We start from the raw sequence: 25,110 nt of genomic DNA, 5'->3' as shown, positions 1-25,110 counted from the left end.
TTACTGAGAGCAAGGGAATGCACACTCCTCATCTGCTTTCAAACGTCAGTTTACACCATAACTATCAGCTGTGAGAAGCAGCCTCCTTTTCTGTATCCAGTTTGGCTGTGTCTCCAGGTGGTCTTGTTCTGCAGACCTCCTTTCTCCTCTCTCTCCCCCCCCACCCGCCCCCGCTTTGCAAGAAGCACGCTGCCAGCATTTAACCTCATGACCTGTTGTGTTTCTGTGGTAGCTTTGTTTTACCGAACTCATGATTAATGCTACTTATAACTACTGGTTCATCTAATAACCCCATTCAGACAAAAGAATGATTCAGGTATGGTTCTTTAACAATAAAGCAATCATTGCTAAGTCCGCTTGCTAAATTCCTCTACTGTTTCATACCAGGAAAAAAGAAACCTCAACAAAACCTGTACCTACCTGACAAGGCAACCTCCCCTCCCCAATCCCAGTAAAATCTCCTGTTTCTCCTACATTCCTCGTGCTCTTTGCAGATGCAAAGGGTGGGACAATGCATACCTAGAAAGGGTAACTGATACTTTGGAATGTTCATTGTAAACCACCCCCAGGGACAGGGATTGTTTCTCCATCAACAACAAGAGGATTCCTGTGGTTGCAATAAGGTAGGAACCTAAGGTGAACAGAAGCTTCACACCTTGCAAGAATGCTTTCTTTTCCAGGGGATAAAACCCCATCCTAGGCAATTGCAGCTGCAAGGCTCAACAACATACAGCTTGTACATGGAAGGAACACGGGAGCTTTTATTTCGCATTTATTCGAACCTACCTCTCCTGCAAGAAGCCCAAGGTTATAAAGCGGTACCTCAGGTTACATATGCTTCAGGTTACAGACTCCGCTAACCCAGAAATATTACCTCTGGTTAAGAACTTTGCCTCAGGATGAGAACAGAAATCGTGCTCCAGCGGCACAGCAGCAGCAGGAGGCCCCATTAGCTAAAGTGGTGCCTCAGGTTAAGAACGGACCTCCAGAACGAATTAAGTTCTTAACCCGAGGTACCACTGTAGATGGTTTCCCCCCCTCTTATCCTAACAACAACCTTGTGGTACCGGGAGTTAGTGACTGCTTCAGGTCTAAGTAGGGATTTGAACCCTGAACTCCTAGTCAGGGGTCGGCAAGGTTTACCTCACCTGGGCTGGTTCACTCCAGCGGAGATCCTTCTGTGGGCCGGATCGTGCATGCGCAGCCACGATTTCTGGTATCTGCGCAGACATGATTTCCAGCGTCTGAGCATGCGCTGCACCAGTTTAGCGCAACACGCAGGGACTCGCCGAGTGGGCGGCTTGGGGGCCGGTTAAATGACCCCCGTGGGCCGCTTGTGGCCCATGGGCCTTAGGTTGCCTACCCCTGTCCTAGATCCTAATCCAACACTCAACCATATTATGCCAAATACCAGATATGATAACAGTGGTGATAGCTGGAATATCTAAGGGCATGTGTACTGGTGCACCATTTAAGGGGAGGGTGAGGGGTGAATGTTTCAAAAGAATAATGCAAGGCATGTGAACTGATGGACATCTCTGCCTTTAGCATATACAGAAAAGAGGGGTGCAGTATTTGTATGGTTGGTTCAAACACTGACAACCCCAGGAATGCAATGGGGCGTGCCTCCGCATAAGTCCACATTCACCACCACACATAGAAAATAAAATGTGACATAAGCGTATGCGCAGTTCTGCATTCTGCCTAATTTGCACAGACCTTCCACCTCCTGAAAGGGGAGGAGAGAAAGTTAAAATCAAACAAATCAGAAATCATCTGCATCTCGGGTCACATTTAACTTCCTATACATGGTGGGAATACATGATTCTGAGTCCCAGTGATGTGGGGTGTTTTTTTTTTTTTTTTTTTTTGGAAATTTTAAAATCTTAACATTTCTGAATACCCTATATAACTGTGATCCAGTATAGCATGTTTCTGTTGTAATGCATGTAGTAAGTAAACACGCAAAAGTAACACTGTAATGCGGTACAGTATATGGATCTCAAAAGTCTTTCTACCTATCAAAAGTAGTTAAATTGAAATATCTGATTATAGGGAGGAAATTCATAAAGTGCACTTAGTGTAGTTTAATTCAATGCTTTACTTGAACATTATTACTTGGAAGTTATTATTTGAATATATTCAAACAAATTCAATTCTTTGCTTGGAATTTTTTTTTTATTGGAATATTTATATCCAAGAATATCCAAATGCATGACAGCTCAATAGCATATACTTCCTTAGCAATGTTTGAATTTGGGGGTGGGGGAATAACATTAAGGCACTGAAAGCTATTAACGTAGTAATTTTAGCATACCCAAAGAGCTATGCATAATTGCTTCCTAGGGATAGTGACCTGAAACAAGTCAAAGTACAACTTTGAAATGGCCCAATCTTACTGGTACTGTATCCAATTATATTCCAATAAACGCTGTGAAACAATGCAGTTTTAGAAATGAGATTTTTCTTTCCACTGAAAAATACATTAGTGGAAATGTTTCCACCTAGCATATCTGACCTTTCAACCACTCATGCCCAAACTGGTAGATGCCTTGAAAAATCAGCACTGTAGCCCTGATTTTGATTATAGCTTGTAAGAAATAATCACCACAGCAAAGGAATCAAGTCGTGTTAATGTACCCATGGCAGCTGATATTGCCAAGATCATATTCTACCATATTCTAAACTTGATGGAGATCCCGCAGTTATGAGGAAATACCTTGGAATAAGGGGAGATGGGATAAGATATCTACTAATGGAAATTCTTAAAGGTAAGACTAGAAACTTGAAGCTGATGCAGCCAAGGATTAAAAGCCAGCAACAAGAGTCAAAGCACGAGATAGGATCACAGCAACAGAAGGAGGGGAAGTAATATGACAACGGTGATATTGTGAAAGATCTAGGAGCAGATATAACAGGCCGGAAGGCTGACATAGTAACTTAGACAAAAGAGGACCAGGATGCACATAAGGTCTTTAACAACATACAGTGGTACCTCGCAAGACGAATGCCTCGCAAGACGGAAAACTCGCAAGACGAAAGGGTTTTTGGTTTTTTGAGTTGCTTCGCAAGACGATTTTCCCTATGGGCTTGCTTCGCAAGACGGAAACGTCTTGCAAGTTTGTTTCCTTTTTCTTAAAACCGTTAATACAGTTGTGATTTGACTTCGAGGAGCAACTCATAGCACGCGGTGTGGTAGCCTTTTCTGAGGTTTTTGAAGACTTTGGTGATTTTTGAAGCTTCTCCAAAACTTTTCCGAAACTGTGCTTCGCAAGACGAAAAAAATCGCAAGATGAAAAAACTCGCGGAACGAATTAATTTCGTCTTGCGAGGCACCACTGTATTCTGTAAGAAAATGGTAGATTTTTAACGTATTGAGGACCACCTGGATGTGGAGGGAGAAAAATATTCTACACATGGGAGATCATTATATATCTAACAGTGACAAATAAGTTGGGGAAAGATTTTGAGCTGAAAGCAGTCAGCCTTGCCACTTCAACCAAACACAGCTAGGCATCTGGGAGACACTGGGCCCAGCTAAGTGCTTGAACCCATGCTTCAGTCTCAGGTTCAATCATCAGTTTTAAAAAAAGGATCAGGTAGCAGCTCATGGAACATCTTCTCTCTTCCTGGGACCCTGCGGAGCTGCAATCAGCCAGGACAGACAAAACTAGGCTAAATGGACAATGTAAATCGCACAGTCTCATTAGACCTGAAGCTATTCCTGATGCCACAACGCTACCGTAAGAAAGAAAGGTGGAAGAATATATTCCTGTGGGCAACGGCAAATGACTCAGTATGGCAAGTGCTTGACTCAAGTCAAATGGACCAACAAGAGTTCAGCCCAGGGATGATAAGAAAGTTGATTCTGCATTGCGGCTACAGATCTTCGCTCTTGCCTATTCTTGGCCCAGTCACTAAGCATATTTCTGTGGGTTTTTCTCGAGTAAGTGATTTGGGGATGCCACAATTGCACCACAACCCACAACTCACTTAAGACATCCTACCTGCATTTAAACACTTTCCCTCCAAGAGAAATGAATGTGATCAAGCCAGTTTAAACAGGACACTAACCAAAATCAATAGCAATAGCAGGGGAAATCTCATATAAATATTATTCATTGCTACCATATAAAACTCAGCAAGAACCACCTGATCCTGCACGTTTCCTCAGAAGTGAATCCAACTAAGTTCAACGGAACTAACTCCCGGGTATGTGCTTCTAGACTGTGCTTTGCCACTCTATGTACTAATGCAAACTAGAGTCTTCTTCTTCTATGTTTTTGTAGCCAAACTGCACTACCAATACACAAGAGAAATACAGAGAGACTCAAGGTAGCCCATAATTACTCAGTGGCACGAAATTTTAAGTGAGTGGGAGGAGACAAAAACATGACAACTAGTGGAACAAAACAGAGTAGCTGGAACAGGAGGACAGAGAAACATTGTCTGACAGAGCTTTAAAAATATTTACATTGATTAGTGTGGTTTAGTTGTGTCTGTATTCATTCATGCTGTGAGCCATCTTAGGTCCTGTACTAAATTCATAGACCCACAATAGTGCCTGACCTCTAAGTAGAGTCAAAAATTCCCAGGTCAACTTTCCAAACATTAATGAAGCTTCAAAACTCCCCAATCATCTTTTGTTACTGCCACCTCCATTTGCTGCCCTCATCGAGAAAGTGGTCTTGTGTCCATGAAAACTAATGGCATAATACATTTATTAGTCTTTAGGGTGCCACAAGACTAATTTGTTCATAGGCACAGTGTCTCGCACTGTCACAAGACACCATTTCCTCCCCGCAAGATAGCAAACTATGTGCAAGAAGCATTGTTCTCACTCCTATTAGGCTTTGTGGTGACAAAAAAGAGGATATGCACATTAGGGAAAGAGGGAGCATTTCAGTTCAGTCCAAACTCAAGCTGCCAGCAAGCATGGTGTACAGGCAACTCCCCATATCCACAGGGAGGCTGCCGCACATCAATTGGACGCGCCTGAACAATTGGTCGCCACCTGTATATGCTACTCATTTAATCTTGGCTACGTATTCCAAAGTTTTCAGAACAAAAAGTTTTGGTTCAATGCATGGTAAAAGATCTATTTGGCCCATTATTGGGTCTGGAATTCTGTGAGCGACTGCCTGCACATCAATACACATCTAACTAGTATATACTTTAAGCCAGGGATGGAAAGAGGTTGCTGAACTGCAATTCTCATCGTCCCTGATCATTAGCCGTGATGGTTGGGGCTGAGGGAAGTAGGAGCCCAAGAACTTCCAGAGGGTCACAAGTTTACCACCCCAATTTAAACTATTTTTAACTTTATGGGAATTACTGGGAAAAGTTTGCATGTAACTCAATCCTGTGCTTATTTACTCAGAAATACTTAGAATTACAGCTTCCAGCTGTTTACAACTTACAAACTAAGGTAATACTTAGAAACAAGACTAAATGGATTCTTTCCTAAAGTTGGGTTTTGCATATACTTTGTTTCTGTTATTTCTAGCTGTCCTACCTTTTCTTTTAAGGTCAACCTCAAAACTATTGGATATTTCCCCTCCATTCTCACCAACCTAGGCTGTAACTTCACACTGCAGACCGCACTGTACAATGTCAATGGTTTCAATGGATGGGATTCTACTGACTTGTTCTGTCAGCGCAAGGATTTCGGCTTCCACAGGGGAACTGCCCCCCACATCTGTTCTGGTTTTCTGCCACCCACCCCCCTCCAGAGCAGATTTGGGTAGGATTTAGAGTGCGTGTAGAAAGAGGACACAGGGAAATGCCATTGTGCAAGCAGAAATATTTGCACTAAAGGGCTGGTTGGATAGCACCCAATATTCCTGCCGCATGGTTGCCTATGGAAATTGAGTCTCACCATCAGATGATCAAGCAAAGTACGGTAGCTTTTCAAAGCAAGTTGGTATGGTAATTCTCGTGGTAATGAGCCACAAATTAGTGACGGGAATTTGTATGGGCAGAGAGGACAGTTAAAAAAATATATGGGCTAGTAATTTTGTGGGCTAAGTGGGCTTCTTTTCTAAACAATAAACCTGTATTTACTGTGGTTGCCCCACAGATATTTTTGACCCCAGCCATGATGGCCAAAATTTTGGGAACTGTAATCAAGGAACACCTGGAGGGAACCAGGTTGCAGTAAGCAAATTTAGACAGAACTTGATAACACTCCAGTTTACAAAGCAGTAGAGCAACCATCACTCTGAGTAAAAAACCATGTACAATGCAATCCTATACTGTTCATTTCCATAAGCATTGATTAGTTACAACGTTGTCAGCAGTCTCTTATGTGCACATGATTCTGCACAGCTTTTAAAAGCAATACATTCACAAACAATGTCAAAAATGATGTTTCCAAGTATGGTTTCATTACTGTTTTGCTCCGATTTCCCACTCTTTCTGACTGCCAAAGTGAGATATTTGAAATTCCCTGCACACCCACAGACATAACATTCTACAAAATTAATGTTGCAGTTTAACAATCCTCTCCTGCTCAAGTGGACTAGCAGGAAAGGGATTGGTCCGCAGGAAGCAGACCTAGCTGTTTTCTAAGGTTTATGCCACTGGACACAACCCACCAGGGTACTCAACAGAACATTTCCATAGCACAAGAACAAGATGATGCCTTCTGCACAGCTCCTCCTTCTTTTGCATTGTTGTCGTGCAAGTGAATTTCTTAGTGCATACTTTTACTCGGGAATAAGTTATTTTCAAATGCACTTGTTTTACGTAGAGGGGTAACGGCTTGCTCGTGCACCCTTCCTCTGTTGAAGAACTTGGTCCTAATTTAAAATAAAGCAGGGCATTCCTTAATCTGGGGCCATTCCGGTACAGCGCACGGGGCGATCATGGGAGTAAATACACCTACGGAAGTTCTATGGCACTATTTGTGGAGCACTTGGGCGCTGAAGTGGCTCGTGCACCGCATTTGTCCTTGCTGAAATTCCTGCCCTGCAGCCTTGCAGGCAGCCTACAAGGGATACGTGCTGCACATCGTTCTCGGATAAGGTAACACAGCCATGCAATATTAACTCTAAAACACACACACACATACACAACCGGTCGTGCAAAAACTTCGCTACGAAGTGCAAGGCTGCGCTGAACGCCGCTGCTAATCCTCCGGAAGTTAGTCGAAACTCTCTCTTTTTTTTTAAAGTCCTGCACAGCTAGCGATGGATCTAACGAAGTCCTGGGCCCCAAGAAAGCGGAAAACACAAAGAAAAAGCACAACAAAGGCCGGGCTGGGATTCCAAAAGGTTTCCAACTCTGAGCACAAAACTCTTTCAGTCGGATGTTGTTGTTGTTTTTTTAAAAAAGGGGGGCGCCTTAATTTTTTTAATTTTTTTTTAAAGGTCTCGATTTAGCCGAGCGGCTCCCGTGCGGACAAACCGATGTTCCGAATCGCTCTCTTTGCAGTTTCTTGGCCGGGAGAGGAAAAGGGGGAAATCGGGGGTGGGGGCGGCGGGAAGAGATCGTCAAATCGGGAGGTTTTTGCAAGCAAGGCATGCATTTATGCATGCTTTATGCAAACCCCCTCCCTCAAAAAACAACAACAACACACCACCACCAAACCCCCAACACCTTAAAACTCTACCGGGGAAAGCGATGGCTAAGCAGCGGGCGAAAGTAGAAACGGGGACTTCTGCGCGCGCAAAGCCCGCCCTGGGGGAGGCGGCCCCGATTCGGAGCGGCTCCGGATTGCATTCGTATCAAATCAGGATCGGGGGTGGGGGGGATGAGGAGGAAAGCAGGGAGAGGGGATCCCGGCAGAAAGGACGGACCGCCCGCCCTCGAGTAGCTTGCTACCTGCGCCACGAGCGGCACCAGCGTCTGCTCCACGGAGCGCGAGCGGATCTGCAGCCCCGGCAGCGGCTCCCATCCCAAAGCCGTGGCGAGAGCCGCGCCGGGCGGCGAGCGCGGCCACGACACTCCGCTGCCGCCGGGGAACGCGGCCATTGCTCCGGAGCCGCGCAGCTCGCTCCTCGTCGGCTCTCCCGCCTGGGAGAGGAGGAGCAGGAGGTGTCGGCGGCGGCTGGAGCTCTCCGGCTCCGGCGCGCTCCTCCCCTGTCTCCTCCTCATCGCCTTCCCGCCTTCTGCCCTGGGAAATGGCAGCCGCCGAGCTTGAGGTTCCCCCCCCCCCCGCACTCCTCGCAGCGCATATAACTCCTCTCCAGCCGAAAAGCCCCGGTGCCCCCGCCCTCCAGCCCGCCCAGTTTTCGGCCACACACGCGTGTCATCGCATCCCGACGACTGGTAGTGCTGGTTCCTTGCGCGCGCGAGCGAGCGAGTCGTCGCCGTCACGGGCAAGGGCTTCTTCTCCCTTTGGGGCACTTCCATTACTCATTTTCTCCTCAGTTAGTTCGCACACTGGCGAGTCGTCAAGATGGCAGTGTCAGCATTACATTCAGTTTCTTCCTCCTCCTCCTCCTCCTCCTACTCCTCCTCTTCTTCTTCTTCTTCTTCAACCTTTGGGCACCCCCAAAAACAAAGTAAGCCGGTCGTGTTGGTCCATGAGAAAAAAAGGGGGGAAATGTATATAATCTGGCAAGGCCAGTTTTGATCCACCCAAAACTGCCTTGTCAGACGTGGAGATCATTAGCTTTTAACGTGGGTTAGATGGGTGCCTAACTGCAAAGAGCCTTGTGGCACCTTAAAAACCAGCTCATTTGTTATGGCATGAGGTTTTTGTGTCTTTCACTTCATCAGATCTATCTGGCGAATACTCAGTAAACTTAAAAGTAGCCATCCTGGAGCAAATCCACTTCAAAGGGAGGCTGTCAAGTGAAACCAGCTTAATAACAATGAAGAATTTCAATGCTATCACTTGTGGGCTGAAGTCACTCAAGGGATTTCTATGTGTTGTTGTTTGATTTAGCAGTGCCAGGATGTCTCTGCCATCAAGCCAACTGCTTTGTGAATTTCCGTAGTTTAGGGTTAAGTCCATCATCATAAAGGGTGCTTTTTTCTGGGGGTATGCAGGGGTATGCATACCCCTAAACATTTTGTGAATCTAAGTTTGGCCTCATTGAGGGGCAGTATTTCAATGTGAGTAGGAAAATGAGAGTACCCCTAAACATATATTTTTTAAGGGGAAAAAAGCACTGATCATAAGTGTCTGTTACTTTGCTGCATTTAATTTCCTTCTGTCCTAACTTCTTACAGTCCCTCCCTCTAACCATGTACCTGCAACTCAGGATTAACACTTTATGCATTTAATTAAGTGGATTACAATCCACTTAATTAGTGGATTAAATGCCATCATACATTTGTTAGCCTCCAAGGACTCTGCAGTTTTGCTGTAAAAACAACTAGTGTGACTATTTCTGTATGTACGATTGAGATGGAAGATAAATCTTATGCAGTATTTTTATCCCAACTTCTTCCAAGGAGAGCTGGGTGACGCACAGGGTCTCTCTCCTGTTTTCCCCTCACAATCATAAAATTGTAGAATCCTAGAATTGCAGTGTTGGAAGGGACATCTAGTCCAACCCTCTGCAATGCAGGAATCTCAACTAAATCATACATGGTAGATTACCATCCAAACACTGCTCAATAACCTCCAAGGAAGAAGAGTTCACCACTCTCGAACAGCTTTTACTTTCAGCAAGTTCTCTTTGTTAAGTTTATAGTGGCCACAATCTAGTGGGTTTAATCATCCTGAACTATGTGGTGGGTTCTGAGTAATGGTATGATACCCTAGGGTAGGAGCTAAATGGCACCTTAAACCTAGGTTTAATGAACACTAGGAGCTAAATGGCACCTTAAACCTAGGTTATAGGTGCAACAACAGAATGTCTAGGCATGCTTTTTTAATAACAAGAATGCAAAGCTGAAAATGAATGAACTGCAGCTAAAATCCTATATTCATTCTTCACATCGTCTAGTCCTCATCTGAAGACTGCAAAAAACAAAGCCACGCTTCCCCTGTCTCCCCCCCTAATATTCTTAAGAGGGTCTCTTCTCCAGTCTTTAGAGAGGAGCTGGAAGTGGGGAGACAGAAAAAGGTCCTTCTTTCCTTCCACTCTGCAGTTTTAATCTGAAATCTTAGGCACAGTACTGCACCCAGAGCTCAGAAACGGCTCGCGCTAATGAAATTCCTTGTCGCAAAACGCGCCTAGAATAATGGGAGATTCGAACACTGCTTGTGACACTCCTGTTTTCATACCAAGGAAAATTGCCAAAGCCCCACTACCTAGTGCTGATGGTTCTTTTCCACCTGCTGTATGCTGCATTAATTTCCTCTCCAATGGCCTGTCCTGTGCTGATTTAATGCAGAGAGCATTTGTTTGCCTTTTGTCACAGACTGATTCAAAAAACATAGCTGTCCTATAACATGGTATGACACTTAGGAGTTCAACATGAGCCTCATCAATACAGCTGCTGAAATGGCAGGCTGTGTGCTATTTGGCATCTTAATGTTCGTGCACATGGATTCATTCATCCATTGAATATATTTGCTCTTTTTCTTTTCGACCAGTGAGGCTCCCAAAGCAGATAACATAAAAAAAAGTAAAGCCACGATTCTACAATAAAACTACAGAGCAGAGCAGAAGACAGCAGTAGAGCAGGTAAATTTTCAATGAAATGGATAAATATAAAAGTTTTCACCAGGTACCAAAACAACAACAAATGACAGTCAGTCAGTGGCAGGTACACCTTTGTAGAAAGGTATTATCAAGTGGAAAAGCTCTCTACTGTTAGTTCTTTGCAGTCACTGCTGCAAAGAAGGGCCTCTGAGGTTAATCTTAATAGCTGAGGCTTGATTCACAACGGGAAACAATGGCCCTTCACACAACTGTCTCCCTTTCAGGTCTTGAAAGGTTAAAACCAGATGTTTGAAATGTATTTAGAAATGGACAGGTATCTGGTGGAGTTCTTTAAAAATTGGTGAAATGTGTTCCCTATGCCTTGTCCTAGTCTGGAATTCAGGTGCTGACCTCCAAGGCAGATTTCAGAGGTAGCTGCAAGCATAAAGCATTGAGTACAGTGGTACCTCGGGTTAATAACTTAATTCATTATGGAGGTCCGTTCTTAACCTGAAACTGTTCTTAACCAGTTTAGCTAATGGGACCTCCCGCTGCTGCCACCGCCATGATTTCTGTTCTCATCCTGAAGTAAAGTTCTTAACCCGAGGTACTATTTCTGGGTTAGCGGAGTCTGTAACCTGAAGCGTCTGTAACCCGAGGTACCACTGTAATCCAAACAAGATGATACCAGGGTGAAAAGTGTCTTGTGCTACAGGGACTACTTGGGCTTCCAAGGCCAAGGTCAGCAGGTCATATTGTTGTTGTTTAGTCATGTCCAACTTTTCGTGACCCCATGGACAAGAGCATGCCAGGCACTCCTGTCTTCCACTGCCTCCCGCAGTTTGGTCAAACTCATGCTGGTAGCTTCAAGAACACTATCCAACCATCTCGTCCTCTGTCATCCCCTTCTCCTTGTGCCCTCCATCTTTCCCAACATCAGGGTCCTTTCCAGGGAGTCTTCTCATGAGCAGGTCATATAGGAACACACATAATACCCATCAGCCTCCTTAATTCTGGGGAGTGCAACCCCACCTACAGGACCAGGATTTCCTGAACATCTCCCCAACATGAAGAAAAGTTGAACGACACAGAACAGCTCTGCTGGATAGTACTGCAAGGATGCAGTGGCGGCTCAGAGCAGACGAACTAGTGGGGAGGGATGTTGGAAGCAGTCGTGTCAACCACATCTAACAGAGCAACAACCTTGGTGGCACCAAAAATTACCCATCTGATCTGATTATTCAATGGGCCTTTCTCACAGGTAAGTGTGCATAGGGCAGCAGCCTTAGGATCAGGTCCTTCGGGAACATTTTATGGGGGTGAATTGTTCTGAAATAATAACAGCTGCTGCAGCTACTATTAAATTTTTATTTGGTGTGCTAGAAAGCTGTTGCAGGGAAGTGACTCAAGAGGGTTTATTGTTCCCGGCACTTGGGGTGGGGAGGACTTTTGATATAAATGCCTGGTAAACTAACAGCCAATTATTTCGAAGTACCGCTAGTTAGAATAGGATGGCTTGAGATGCTTAAAGTTATGTGGTGTCAGGTATTTTTTAAGGGCGACAACTGTCGCACTGGGAGAGGAGGTGGGTGCCCGCACCAAAAGTAAAGCAGGGACTCATAACTAAGGTAGTTCAAACAGGTACATAAGTTCACCACTTGGATACTGGACCATTGTGGTCACTTTGTAGGACTGAGCGAACTTTACCAGATCAAACAGCATGCCTAGAACTCTTACACAGTGCTTTCGAACAGAGTCCATTCACACATTCAGCTGCCAGTCATCAAATGGTGAAAGAGATTAAATGATATGCAAGCATGTGTGAAGGGGTCCTCAGCACCTGTTTCTGTCCATGATATTTTATCTCCCTAGCAGAAACACCATTTCAAGTTTCAGTCGAGAGTCCTGCACTTGGATGGAAAATGTGGGGGTATTTCAAGAGCGCTTGCCTTTTAATGCCTTGCAAAACCTATAATCACATTGTCTTGCAAGGGTTCCTAAATGGCACTCCTGCTAAGTGGGGAATGCAAAAGCGCTTCTCTTCACACTGCCTGTATATCACATGATTTCCCTGTCCCTTTGATTACTCAGGGACTAATAACACCTTAAGGGTGTAATGGGGTGTTTGGGGAGGGTAGAACCTCTGGTTGGGGGACACATCATGCTCCTTCTGGGGTAGTTTTTCCACCTTTGGTCCCTAACCTGCACTCAGCTCTCACATATGGCTTTGACCGGCCAGCTAAACCAGGTGAGGGTAGCTGATAGGTCTCAACCCCTCGGTGTGTTAGGGACTTCCCCTGCATGTGAAGACAAGCCATGGCGGATTGCAAGGACGAGACCAATAGTGGGTCCAACAGTCAAGAAGCCGGTTTCTTCACGTGCTTTAGAGGAGGCTGATGGGGCTTGTCAGCCTGGGAAGGTAGATCTAGGAGAAGGAAAACTCTGATCCTAAACCTCTGCTGCCTTGTGGGACATCTGTGGGAGGAGAAAAGGCTATGGATTAAGACCTACACAAATCCAGAGTGGAGTACCTAAGATGGTTGGATGGCACCTTGTACGCACCCTGGCAATTCCTGAGCCAAGCTGGTGCCAAAGGCATTGCTCTGTTTTCCTTTGGACCACATCAGCAGGAGGGTCTTGTTGTCTAGGCAAGGCTTTTGGCCTGGGTCACTTTGGTGCTGCCAAGACAGCAGTTGAATCTACTTATACTTGTCCTCTGCTCTTCCTCAGTAGCATGTTGGACACCTTCCGACCTGAGGGGCTCATCTTCCAGCGTCATAACTTTTATACACCTGTTGTCTTTGTCCATGGAGTTTTCTTGGCAGGGATACTGGAGTGGCTTGCCGGTTCCTCCTCCAGGTGGATCACGTTTGGTCAAAACTCTCCACTATGACCTGTTCATCTTGGGTGCCCTGCTTGGCATAGTTCATAGCTTCTCTGAGTTATTCAAGCCCCTTCGGAAATGTGATCCATGAAGGGCCAAAGCCGAAAGGACGTTCAGTTGCGGATATGCCTGAAAGCGAAAGGAAAGTCCAATGCTGTAAAGAAAAATATTGCATAGGAACCTGGAATGTAAGAACCATGAACCTGGGTAAGTTGGATGTGGTCAAAAATGAGATGGCAAGAATAAATATTGACATCCTGGGCATCAGTGAACTAAAATGGATGGGAATGGGCGAATTCAGTTCGGATGACCATCATATCTACTACTGTGGGCAAGAAACCCATAAAAGAAATGGAGTGGCTAAACGACTAAACAACAACAACAAAGACAGCAGTTTGGCTTCACCCCTAGAGGTGCACTCCATTGAGAGAGAGGCAGTGGGCTCTAGTGAGGAGAAGGGCCCCGCAACCTTTATTGATAAAGTGTCTATAATCTCACAGCATGGACAACTCCTGAAACCCAGTCTATAAACAACTGGCACACAACACAGCGGGTTTGTCTTGAAACCATCTCTCCTCTTCCATTTGCTTTTGGAGTCAGTTCAGAAAGCATTCTCTTTTGTTATCAAGATCAGTTCAGGCAGGGCTTGCAGACACCAACGTTATTAAAGTCACAGACACTGCTAGCTGTGACGACATCATCGTTGTCTCCAGGTCAGACTGATGGTTTTTCATTAGTGATTAGATCTCCTCTGGTACAAACGAATGCAGACTGTGCTCAGAGACTCATCTGCACTCTCTGATATTAGGTGATTTTATATGAGTGATAATATTTCAAATGTTGTTGCCTTTTTCTTTAGGAACCTTGATGAAACTCCTCTAGTTACTGTCAAACTATCATACACAACACTGTTAAGAATGATAAAATACAGCATTCTGCACATACATAGTGAATCACCCAGAGTCCTGCTTTATTTGTTTTTAGATACTCTTATATTGCTGTTTTGTTGCTTTTGGTTTGAATTTTTGCTTTAATGATATCGGGGGGTTTTCTGTTGTACACCACCTAGAGATTGTCAAATATTAAGCAGTTTATAAAGTTGTTTTAGTTAATTCCAGAGAAATGTCAGGTTTTATTGCATTGCATTACATGGAAGTCCTTCACATCTTAAAACAGTTGACCACCCCGATTAATTCATGATATGTTCTGCTGAATGCCAAATGGTTTGTTACCGGTTAAGAATGTTTTAAACTGTTTTGGAATGTTTTTAGCTGTTTTTTTAATGATGCTTTAAAACTGTTTTTAGTTGTGTGTTTGGAAAAAAAGAAGTTTTTCCATTGCTGTGTTGGTCACCCTGGACTCCTTTGAGGAGGAGGGCAGGATATAAATCAAATTTATTTATTTATTTATTATTTCAAAAAGATAAGCTGCTTGGTACGGCATTGAACAGGGACGCAGGTGGCGCTGTGGGTTAAACCACAGAGCCTAGGACTTGCCGATCAGAAGGTCGGCGGTTCGAATCCCCGTGACGGGGTGAGCTCCCGTTGCTCGGTCCCTGCTCCGCCAACCTAGCAGTTCGAAAGCACGTCAAAATGCAAGTACATAAATAGGTACCGCTCTGGCGGGAAGGTAAACAGCGTTTCCGTGTGCTGCTCTGGTTCGCCAGAAGCGGCTTAGTCATGGTGGCCACATGACCCGGAAGCTGTACGCCGGCTCCCTCGGCCAGTAAAGCAAGATGAGCGCCGCAACCCCAGAGTCGGCCACGACTGGACCTAATGGTCAGGGGTCCCTTTACCTTTACCTTACGGCACTGAACACTTCCCCTAAAATGTGTTACCACCACTGAATCACATGTAGCAGTTCTGCAAGCAGTGTTGGGAAACTGGGTCTCGCGACCATTACAATATCTTACATAGCATTGATGCAGGGCATTGTGGGAAATTAGAATGGTAGGTAGTCCTAACTACATTGCTTAGAAGTGCTGAGCCAGATTTGTTTTCCCAAAAGGGAGTCCCTAGAACTTTGTCAGCCGTAGGCCCTGCCAAGGCGTGATATGTCAGGTCCTGACCTGGGGTGACTTTGGTCGAGTTAACATTCTGCACAGATGTGAAGATAAAATGGAGTAACGCCATGTATGTCAATTTGAGCTTTTTGAAAAAAGTGTGGGGTACAATTGTGAGAGAAGCATAGATACCGAAGACTAGTGAAATACATGAAGTTATGTGAATGTTCATTTAAGGAGAGGATGTACTGTCTCATTTTCACGCTGTATGCATGTTTTAGGATTCTTCTTCCCATTGCATCTCAGAATGCAGTGCATATAATATTGGCAGGGGGCTGTTTGCTTTCTTGAAGAAATATGGCGTCAAAATGTGAAAGTAAAAGAGTGACACTCCCACACGTAAAGGACAAGCATACACAGTAATGAATCTTATTGAAAAGACAGTAGGTTTTAGTTCTCCTTTTTTAGTACGAGGGAAGAAGAAAACGCTGAAGGACAAGCTTTTGTACAAATACTCAAAGACCAGTTACATGCAACGGTGCCAAAATTATGAGAAAGCAACCAAGACTACTCATGTTATAGTTGATTGGAACTAGAGCTTTGGGGGGAATATTTTCCTCTCTTTTTCCTACCCAATTACCTCTGTTTTCTCATTCTCAACCACCGCCATCACCACAACAAAAGAGTTTCGAAACTTGAAAGCTTGCATTTCAAGAATGGGCGCCATTTTTCTCCTCTGGAGGGCTGTATTCCCTCAGGTGCAATCTGAGGTGCAACTTCCATGCCAGTGGTGGGTGGAAACACCCATTCTTGCACCTTTATTTTCTTTGATGCCCCTCCCAGTGGGCTGTGGAGGAAGGGACAAATCACTCTTGAACTGATTTCTTGCCAAGGGCTTCCTTGCTTCGCACTGCTCTTCATCACCCCCTCTCTTCTTGCTCCCTTCCCTTCCTTCTTTTCCTCCCTGTGAAATTAGTCTGCTGGACACAGGTTCTCACACTTGCACTACACAGTCATTAACTGACCCAGTAAAAAAAACATAATTACGTTTTCTCTGTAGCTGAAATCCTATACACACTTAACTTGATGGGAGTCAGTTCCATTGATCACGGCATGTTCACTAGAGGGCCTTAAATATTTGATCAGCGATTAGGTGAAGCCCTGCTGAGGATTAACAGAGCATTGCATTCAACTGGCTCCCATTTAAACTGACTTGTTTATATATGTATTAATACAGTAGTTTCTCAGAGATTGGCTAAGTGGTACTGTCTCCCGGTGGAAAAGATTACGAATGCTCTTAGTTTCTAGAACGTTTGCTTAAAGATGGACTGAGAGCTGTAACGTTCACAGTGGTAAATAGATCTCCAGAAGAAATTTAATATAAGAGACAGTTCGGTGTTAGAACGCCTAAGTGAGCCAGGAAATTACAATTTCTAAGGAGCAAAAATGTGTAGCAGTTTTCATATAATTACAGCTATTCACGCAGCACATTGTTAATTTTGGTACTTAGACAAGCTTGTGGGTGGTAGATTTCTCTAAATGGAACTTCCATCTACACAAGTACTCTATCTCCTGATGCCAGGTACTAGGAAGAGAGAATTCAGGTGGGCCATCACCTTCATATACTGGTGAGCACTGCCCAAAGGCATTTTGGCTGATCTCTGTTGGAAACAGAATGCCAGATCTGGCTGGAGGACCTTGGTCTAATCCAGGCATAGGCCAACTAGGCCCTTCAGATGTTTTGGGACTGGACTACAACTCCCATCATCCCTAGCTAACAGGGCCAGTGGTCAGGGATGATGGGAGTTGTAGTCCCAAAAAACATCTGGAGGCCCAGTTTGCCTATGCCTGGTCTAATCTTTACAATCAACCTCTAACAGAACACCCTTAACTGCCTATATTCTCTTTGAAATGTAAGTGGAGCAAATATTAGGACAAAGGGCCCCATTATCCTGCAACAGAGGGGAGGATTAATAGGATCCTTATGGAGCCAAAAATTATTCAGTTACCCAAGAAAATGAGATATCAGCAGACTTGGGGAGACCTTAATGGTTGCAGATTGACACACACACACACACACACACACACACACATATGGAAACCAAAACCATAAAGATCCTCCCTCGCACAAAACACCTCAGTGAGGATGTTGAGGCTGAAATGAGGTGCAATGTTGAAATGTGGCCACAGTAAGGTAAAGGGACCCCTGACAATTAAGTCTAGTCATGAACGACTGTGGGGTTGGGTGCTAATCTTGCTTTACTGGCCGAGGGAGCCGACGTTTGGTCTGCAGTTTTTCCGGGTCATGTAGCCAGCATGACAAAGCCTCTTCTGGCAAAACCAGAGCAGCACACGGAAATGCCGTTTACCTTCCCGCTGGAGCGGTACCTATTTATCTACTTGTACTGGTGTGCTTTCGAACTGCTAGGTTAGCAGGAGCTGGGACCGAACAACGGGAGCTCACCCCGTCGTGGGGATTCGAACCGTCGACCTTTCGATCAGCAAGCCCAAGCAGCACAGTGATTTAACCCACAGCACCACCTGTGTCCCTTGCGGCCACAGTACCCCCCCAAAAGCGTTGTTTGTACCCCTAAAGCTCAACAACTTTGGCTCCCCCCTAAGAAAAGCTCAACAACTTAAGGAGTTCCTGCACCTCTTCTTCTAGAAAAAAAGCACTGCCCACAGGTATTTCTTTAATGCTTAAGCCCACCCTGCAACCCCAGTCACTGGTGGCAGGCAGCCTTCAAGGACTCAAGTGGAAAGTACACAAGGGTGCTCTTCTAGAATGAAGGTGAGCTGGAGGGCCCCCCACATTATGTCACATTCGAAAAGCCTTAACTTCTATTGGGAGATGCCAAGGCATTTGATAGTGTTGGTGGAGGAATCGCGGAGTGGCTGGACAATCAGAAGGACCGTGGAACGTTATTTAAATATATGAACACAGCAGCAAGACTTTTATATGCACAGAGATGGAAAGATTCATCATTACCTACCGTGGAGGAATGGTTGCTAAAATTACTGGACTTGGCTTAGTTACAGTGAAGAAAGTTCCTCAGCTAGGTTTTACTTCTAGTGTTTTCTGACTGATGTATGGAAAAGCACATGAACCTGACCTTTGAAGAGTTTGTAAGTAAACCAATTTTTATCTTAACAAATGTGTGATCTTTTTCTATGCTAGGGGAAGAGGGGGAACTTTGGAAGGAACTTAGAAGAGCACATTTTAAAGCATATTTTTCATGCTTAACTTTGCTGCATGTTTTGTGATCTTAAATATCTGCTGGGTCTCTCTCACTGCTCTTCTGTATTTATCAGAGTATTATATATTTCTCTTTCACATAATCAACACATAAAGTACAACAAAGTAAAAGGAAGTCCCAATAGAATAGTTCATTCATAGAGTCCAAAAATTTGCTAGTTTCTGTTCCACGTATGTCTTTGTATGTTCATAAAATCCAAATGGGAGCTTACTACAGTTCCACAGAATAATGCCTTGTTTTCAATTCTGGAAATCCTTGTCAAGATACTGTGATAAATACATAAGAGCATTGTTTATGTGAATGCGCAGCCGGCTACGTTTCGTATGTTTGTTGGATGTATTTTATGTAATGCTAGGTTTGATATTGTTTTGCAAGGGGCTCTCTCATTGGCATAACTCACTTGGTAGAGCATGAGACTCTTAATCTCAGGGTTGTGGGTTTGAGCCCCACGTTGGGCAAAAGATTCCTGCATTGCACAAGGTTGGACTAGATTACCCTCATGGTCCCTTTGAACTCTACAATTCTATGGTTCTGCAAGTACTTGTCCCATACTTGGATCTTGGAATCCAGTGAATTCTCCTTTCTATATTTATTTATTTATTCCCCCTGGTCAGCAAACATGTACAGTGGTACCTCGCAAGACGAATGCCTCGCAAGACAAAAAACTCGCTAGACGAAAGGGTTTTTTGTTTTTTGAGCTGCTTCGCAAGACGATTTCCCCTATGGGCTTGCTTCGCAAGACGGAAACGTCTTGCAAGTTTGTTTCCTTTTTCTTAACACCGTTAATACAGTTGCGACTTGACTTCGAGGGGCAACTCATAGAACGCGGTGTGGTAGCCTTTTTTGAGGTTTTTAAAGACTTTGGTGATTTTTGAAGCTTTTCCAAAACTTTCCCAACACCGTGCTTCGCAAGACGAAAAAAACCGCAAGACGACAAAACTCGCGGAACGAATTAATTTCGTCTTGCGAGGCACCACTGTACATGGTCAACAGCTGTAGAAGAGGCTGAAGTGGACATTTAGGGTAGGTTGAGACATAATGCATACTTTCTAGGAAATAGTGCAACTTTGGTATGGTTGCAATTAGACCAGCTATGGAATTTATCCGTTTAGCTACAAGTTTGGCTGCAGGATCTCAACTTCTTAAAAAAGGCAACAGAATCACAGTCCAATTAAACATCGCCAGCTGGCACATTTTATTATTTTATCTGCTTTGAAATCATTGGTTTTGTTCACGCTGTTGTTGCAGCTGTAAGTCACCTGCATAAATATTTACATTGTTTTAAGACATTATTACCTATAAAAGGTCCTTTTTTCGTAGCAACAAGAAATCAAATGCAAATACAGGAATTAAGCAGCATGTACAGGAAGGACAACTGGCTAACAAAGAGAGGAAATAAATGTTGCAGTATTAAATTTTAAAAAGGAGACAGGGTTAAAAATATTAATTGATGCTCTCAAAATAGCCTGTGCCCTTTGGGAGTGATCCAGAGAGCAGCTGGCACCTAAAATGTCTTTGGGGCAGCTTGCAATAATAAAACACCTGAAAACAAACCCATTAAAAAGCAGATAAAATAATCACAATGAAACAAAACACAGTACTGACAAATGGAGAGGATGGGAAAAGGACAGCAGCGATTCTCATTTGGTCCCCTGGCCAAATCTGATGGCTGAGGTCAGGTTGGCGTTCCACTTGCACTGGGGCCAAATTGACTTGGTCTTGCTCCTTTACCTACCTGCCTGCAAGGCAACCAGTGGCCCATTTGTCTGTGCCCACAGAGCCTAGGATTTGCCGATCAGAAGGTCGGCGGTTCGAATCCCCGTGAAGGGGTGAGCTCCCGTTGCTCGGTCCCTGCTCCTGCCAACCTAGCAGTTCGAAAGCGTATCAAAGTGCAAGTAGATAAATAGGTACCACTCCGGCGGGAAGGTAAACGGCGTTTCCATGCGCTGCTCTGGTTCGCCAGAAGCGGCTTAGTCATGCTGGCCACATGACCCGGAAACTGTACACCGGCTCCCTCGTCCAATAAAGCGAGATGAGCGCCGCAACCCCAGAGTCGGCCACGACTGGACCTAATGGTCAGGGGTCCCTTTACCTTTACTTTATGTAGAGTTTGCAGGGTGTATAGGCAGCGATTTTGCTGCAGTACCTTCTTGAGGAGGGACCATCCGTGACTGTTGTATGCAGAAGGGCTCCGATTTAATCCCCAGTGCCTGTGGTTAAAAAGATGTCAAGGAAGCAAGGCTGGGAAAGACCTCTGCTAAGACACTGCCAGTCAGAATAGGCTAGAGTAGGCACTATTGGGCTAGGGTGACTAACCTGTGGCACTCCAGATGCTGACAGCCTCCATCATCCCCGTCTCTTGGCCACGTTGGCTGGGGATGATGAGTGTTTGGCAGACCAATAACATCTAGAGGACCTCAGGCAAGTCCCTAGGCCAAATGAATAGACAGTCTGTTTTGGTAAAAGGCCGCTTCATTTATACAGGGTTGGGTAGAGGTTAGAGGGTAGGGACCCGTCCTCTTTTTAATGATACAGTGGTACTTCGGGTTACATACGCTTCAGGTTACATACGCTTCAGGTTACAGACTCCGCTAACCCAGAAATAGTGCTTCAGGTTAAGAACTTTGCTTCAGGATGAAAACAGAAATCGTGCTCCAGTGGCGCGGCGGCAGCAGGAGGCCCCATTAGCTAAAGTAGTGCTTCAGGTTAAGAACAGTTTCAGGTTAAGAACGGACCTCCAGAACAAATTAAGTACTTAACCCAAGGTACCACTGTATATCCCATCTGTTCCACTTCAGGCTCCTAAGATACCAAGGTTTCTGACATCAACTTCTCAGACTTCAAGCAGCTCTAGCAACGCCACCCACCAAGTCTAGCATCTCAGGGAACCTGGACTCATCCTTGTTGGGAGCTCTCCAGCCTTCCACTGAAGGGAAAGACTAAGGTAATTATAGAACATGCAGTAGTTGAATCCAGGAGCAAGGCAAGCATCAGGACTCCTGAGGTTGGAGAAGGTCCAAAGTGTAGTTGGGAGAACTGTGCAGCCTTGAGAACTGCAGAGTGATGGAAACCACAACACACTTGCTATTGCCTTGCCTATCGCACGAGGCTAGAGGAACGAGGAAGGGACGTGGCTGGCGCTGTGGGTTAAAGCCTCAACGCCTAGGACTTGCCGATCAAAAGGTCAGCGGTTCGAATCCCCGCGGCGGGGTCCCAGCACCTGCCAACCTAGCAGTTCGAAAGCACCTTCGGGTGCAAGTAGATAAATAGGGACCGCTTACCAGCGGGAAGGTAAACGGCATTTCCGTGTGTGGCTCTGGCTCGCCAGAGCAGCGATGTCACGCTGGCCGCGTGACCCGAAGTGTCTCCGGACAGCGCTGGCCCCTGGCCTCTTGAGTGAGATGGGCGCACAACCCTAGAGTCTGGCAAGACTGGCCCTTACGGGCAGGGGTACCTTTACCTTTTAGAGGAACAAGGGACACGGGTTACTGGAGCAGTGGCCTTCCAAAGTGAGGGGAGTAATTTGTTGCGGTGGCCTTCCAAAGTTTTTTTTTTTAATTTAACAAAGTATTTTATAGAATTAAAATCAGTTGACTTACCAGCATTTTCAATTAAGTAACTGATTTAGAGATAGGTACGCGTGAGAATAGGTAGATGAGTGAAATGGGAATTGAACGACGACTTCACAACTGTGTCTTCCGTGCGGGATACATGTGACCCTTTATTATTAGAGATGGAAAGCTTGTGGGTTTCTAGATTTATCAAAATATTTTGTAAACAATTACCCATTTAGGAATATCATAGCTGTGTAAAAAATAAAGTAGGAGACAGTCACACTGATATTTTTTTATATATAAAAAACATAATTGCCAGGGGTGTTGGGAACTGTGGTCCACAGTGTCACAATCCTGCTTATATGATCTGGGGTTATAAATGTTGTGGTGCAGATTTTTGCATTACATGAGCTAAAGTGGGATTTTTTATAATACAAGTGGGGGCAAAGTCCTCTTGTTTCAAGCGCATCCCACCATTTTCTGCCAGTATATGGGGTGCACTAGTCCTAGTGAGTTATGGAAAACTCACTGTATTTTGATTATATGTTCTGGTATCTCAACCTTCCTCCAAAGGGAGCCCAGATTGTCCAACAACGATCACATAAAAGACAATCTAACCCAGCAGTTAAAACCAATATACAATAATAACGCAACAATAACATTTTTTAAAAGCTGCAGAAGGCTAATAGTTAGACCACTTAAAAAACAACTCTCCAGCTATGTGGCAAAGGCTTGAAGAAAGAGATAGGTTTTAAGATGTTGCTTGAACAAAAAAAGAGTTATTCAGGGTTGGGAGTGACTTTTCAGTGCCAGAATAAAGAAGCAAAGTTATCCTTGCACTGGAGGCTCCCACTGTACATGGATTATGTTTCCCCCGAAGCAAAACGTTACTTTAGTCTCTTGCATTATCTTAACATATGTACAAACTTCATAGAAAAGGAAAGGAACTGGATCACAGTGTGATGCAAATGGCTTGTTTCATCCAAATTCTCAATCCTGGCTGTTCCCATATCCCCTGCAAATGAGCAGAGCGGCAAAATCTAGCAGACTAAATCTTTATTGATTTGTATTCATATAAAATTTTCTTTCCTGCCCTTCTAAGTGCCAAAACATCGCTTGGGTCACTAACTACTTCTGGTCTAAGCAGTTTTTTCTACAGCTTTAAAAGGGCTACCGATGCTTGCCTGTGTTCATGTTTTCAGGTAGGATGTAAAAAAAAAAAAAGATTCGAAACTGCCCTGCGCTACAGAATGGAGGTTGCGTGTTATTCAAACTGGCCACAATAATATATACAGAGCATGTGTTTTGCACACACAGGGTCATGGGTTGTGTGTCTAGGTAATCTGATAGAGACTCCTGGCTGGGAGAGATCTCCTGCCAGTCAGTGTTGAGAATGAGAAGCTAGGTAGACCTATGGTTTGACTCACTACAAGGCAGTTTTCTATGTTCATGTCAGGGAACTGCCATCTGTCCAGGGGCGAGAGGGGAAAAGCCGGATGGATTACAGAGAGCCCCCAAAGATTGTGGGAAGCAGCACCTCCTCAGTGGAGGAGAGCAGCCACGCCTCCAGTGGAGAGGAGCTTTAGGGCTCGGAGGAGGCGAGGTGGTGCCAGGACACCTTGCCTGAGCAAAGCCGGGAGGAGAGAGGTCCTCCGTTACCCATGCCCTCCCTGCGCAGTAGGCTTCCACGCCGAGAGAGGAAGCGCAGATTGGGCGTCAAGAAACTACTCTGCTGGGGAAGGTTTAAGGACCGCCCACTCACAGATTCTGCCAGTGAATGAGCGAGCCACGGAATAGTGGCGCTCTGCATGGTGAAGGGTTTTTGGCATCAATAACGAGGCTTTACAGCCGACCAGGGAGGCATTTGCCTGATTGCTCTCGAGTAACCCCCTGATATCCTTACAGTTCGGTTATGTCCACATTGAATCAAAGCCCTGTAGATTCGCAAGGGACCCTGAGAGTCTTCTAGTCCAACCCCATACAATGCAGGAATCCACAGTATCTATGATCTTCTGGTCAGGTGCTATTTTCAATCTAAAAGCACTGGCATTTTAAAAAGTGTTATATTCTTCCTGTTTCTAATGACTGATTTGCCTGAAGCATGACTGCATTACACAAATGGATTGCCAGAAGTGCAGTCTAAAACCAGAATAAGAAAGTGGCAAGCTGCCCGCACATTAATGGGCCCTTACCTTTCCATTCACAGTGGAAACATGAATTGCCATTATGCTGAGAAAATATGATTATGAATATAATTCATATGATTATGAATGATAGCAGGCGTCTCTTGGTTGCACAGCAACAGGATTTGTCTGGCTTATGTTGTTCTAAAAGAATATTTCCACTAGTGGCTTCTCAATTATTATTTTAATGATGCACAGCTTCATAGTTAGGCTGTTATGGAAAAAAACCACACACCCATAAAATGTCTTTATATTGGTTTTGGCATTTTATTATTAGTTTTCCATTCCTTGCTTCTATTAGCAGTTGCTCGTAGTACTAGCTGAAAGATGATGAACCAAACTGATTATCTCTCTCACCTTACACTAATTGAAGAAACTCTGAGGTATTTTTTTAAAATGGTGATGTTCAGAAACCAAAATCATGGCTCTGAACAATTTCTACACCTGATACTTAAACCTGTTAAGTGGTAAGGTAAAGGTAAAGGTACCCCTGCCCGTACGGGCCAGTCTTGCCAGACTCTAGGGTTGTGCGCTCATCTCACTCTAGAGGCCGGGAGCCAGCGCTGTCCGCAGACACTTCCGGGTCACGTGGCCAGCGTGACAAGCTGCATCTGGCGAGCACACGGAACGCCGTTTACCTTCCTGCTAGTAAGCGGTCCCTATTTATCTACTTGCACCTGGGGGTG

At 44.7% G+C, this 25,110-nt stretch overlaps 1 protein-coding gene and 2 long non-coding RNA genes across 4 annotated transcripts in view; 2 read left to right on the top strand and 1 right to left on the bottom strand.

The window, feature by feature from the left end:
* CTNNAL1 (catenin alpha like 1) overlaps window positions 1-8,124 on the bottom strand; it is a 58,095-nt gene extending 49,971 nt beyond the window's left edge. The window contains exon 1 of one of the 2 annotated variants that reach the window (XM_028737982.2): window positions 7,825-8,124. In XM_028737982.2, coding sequence (XP_028593815.2) covers window positions 7,825-8,097 — 273 coding nt within the window. In that variant the 5' untranslated portion in view covers window positions 8,098-8,124. The remainder of the gene's footprint in view (window positions 1-7,824) is intronic. The other variant, XM_028737985.2, reaches the window with a different exon arrangement.
* Window positions 8,125-8,149: 25 nt separating this feature from the next.
* Window positions 8,150-13,497, top strand: LOC144328749 (uncharacterized). The gene is made up of 3 exons (XR_013394048.1): window positions 8,150-8,409; window positions 9,903-11,293; window positions 11,516-13,497. It is a non-coding gene; the product is annotated as an uncharacterized LOC144328749 (long non-coding RNA).
* Window positions 13,498-13,508: 11 nt separating this feature from the next.
* LOC144328750 (uncharacterized) lies at window positions 13,509-14,733 on the top strand. The gene is made up of 2 exons (XR_013394049.1): window positions 13,509-13,635; window positions 14,288-14,733. It is a non-coding gene; the product is annotated as an uncharacterized LOC144328750 (long non-coding RNA).
* The last annotated feature ends 10,377 nt before the right edge of the window (window positions 14,734-25,110 follow it).

Source organism: Podarcis muralis, chromosome 8 (assembly GCF_964188315.1).
Source record: "Podarcis muralis chromosome 8, rPodMur119.hap1.1, whole genome shotgun sequence".
Lineage (NCBI taxonomy): Eukaryota > Metazoa > Chordata > Lepidosauria > Squamata > Lacertidae > Podarcis > Podarcis muralis.
This window is presented reverse-complemented; position numbering and strand designations above follow the sequence as displayed.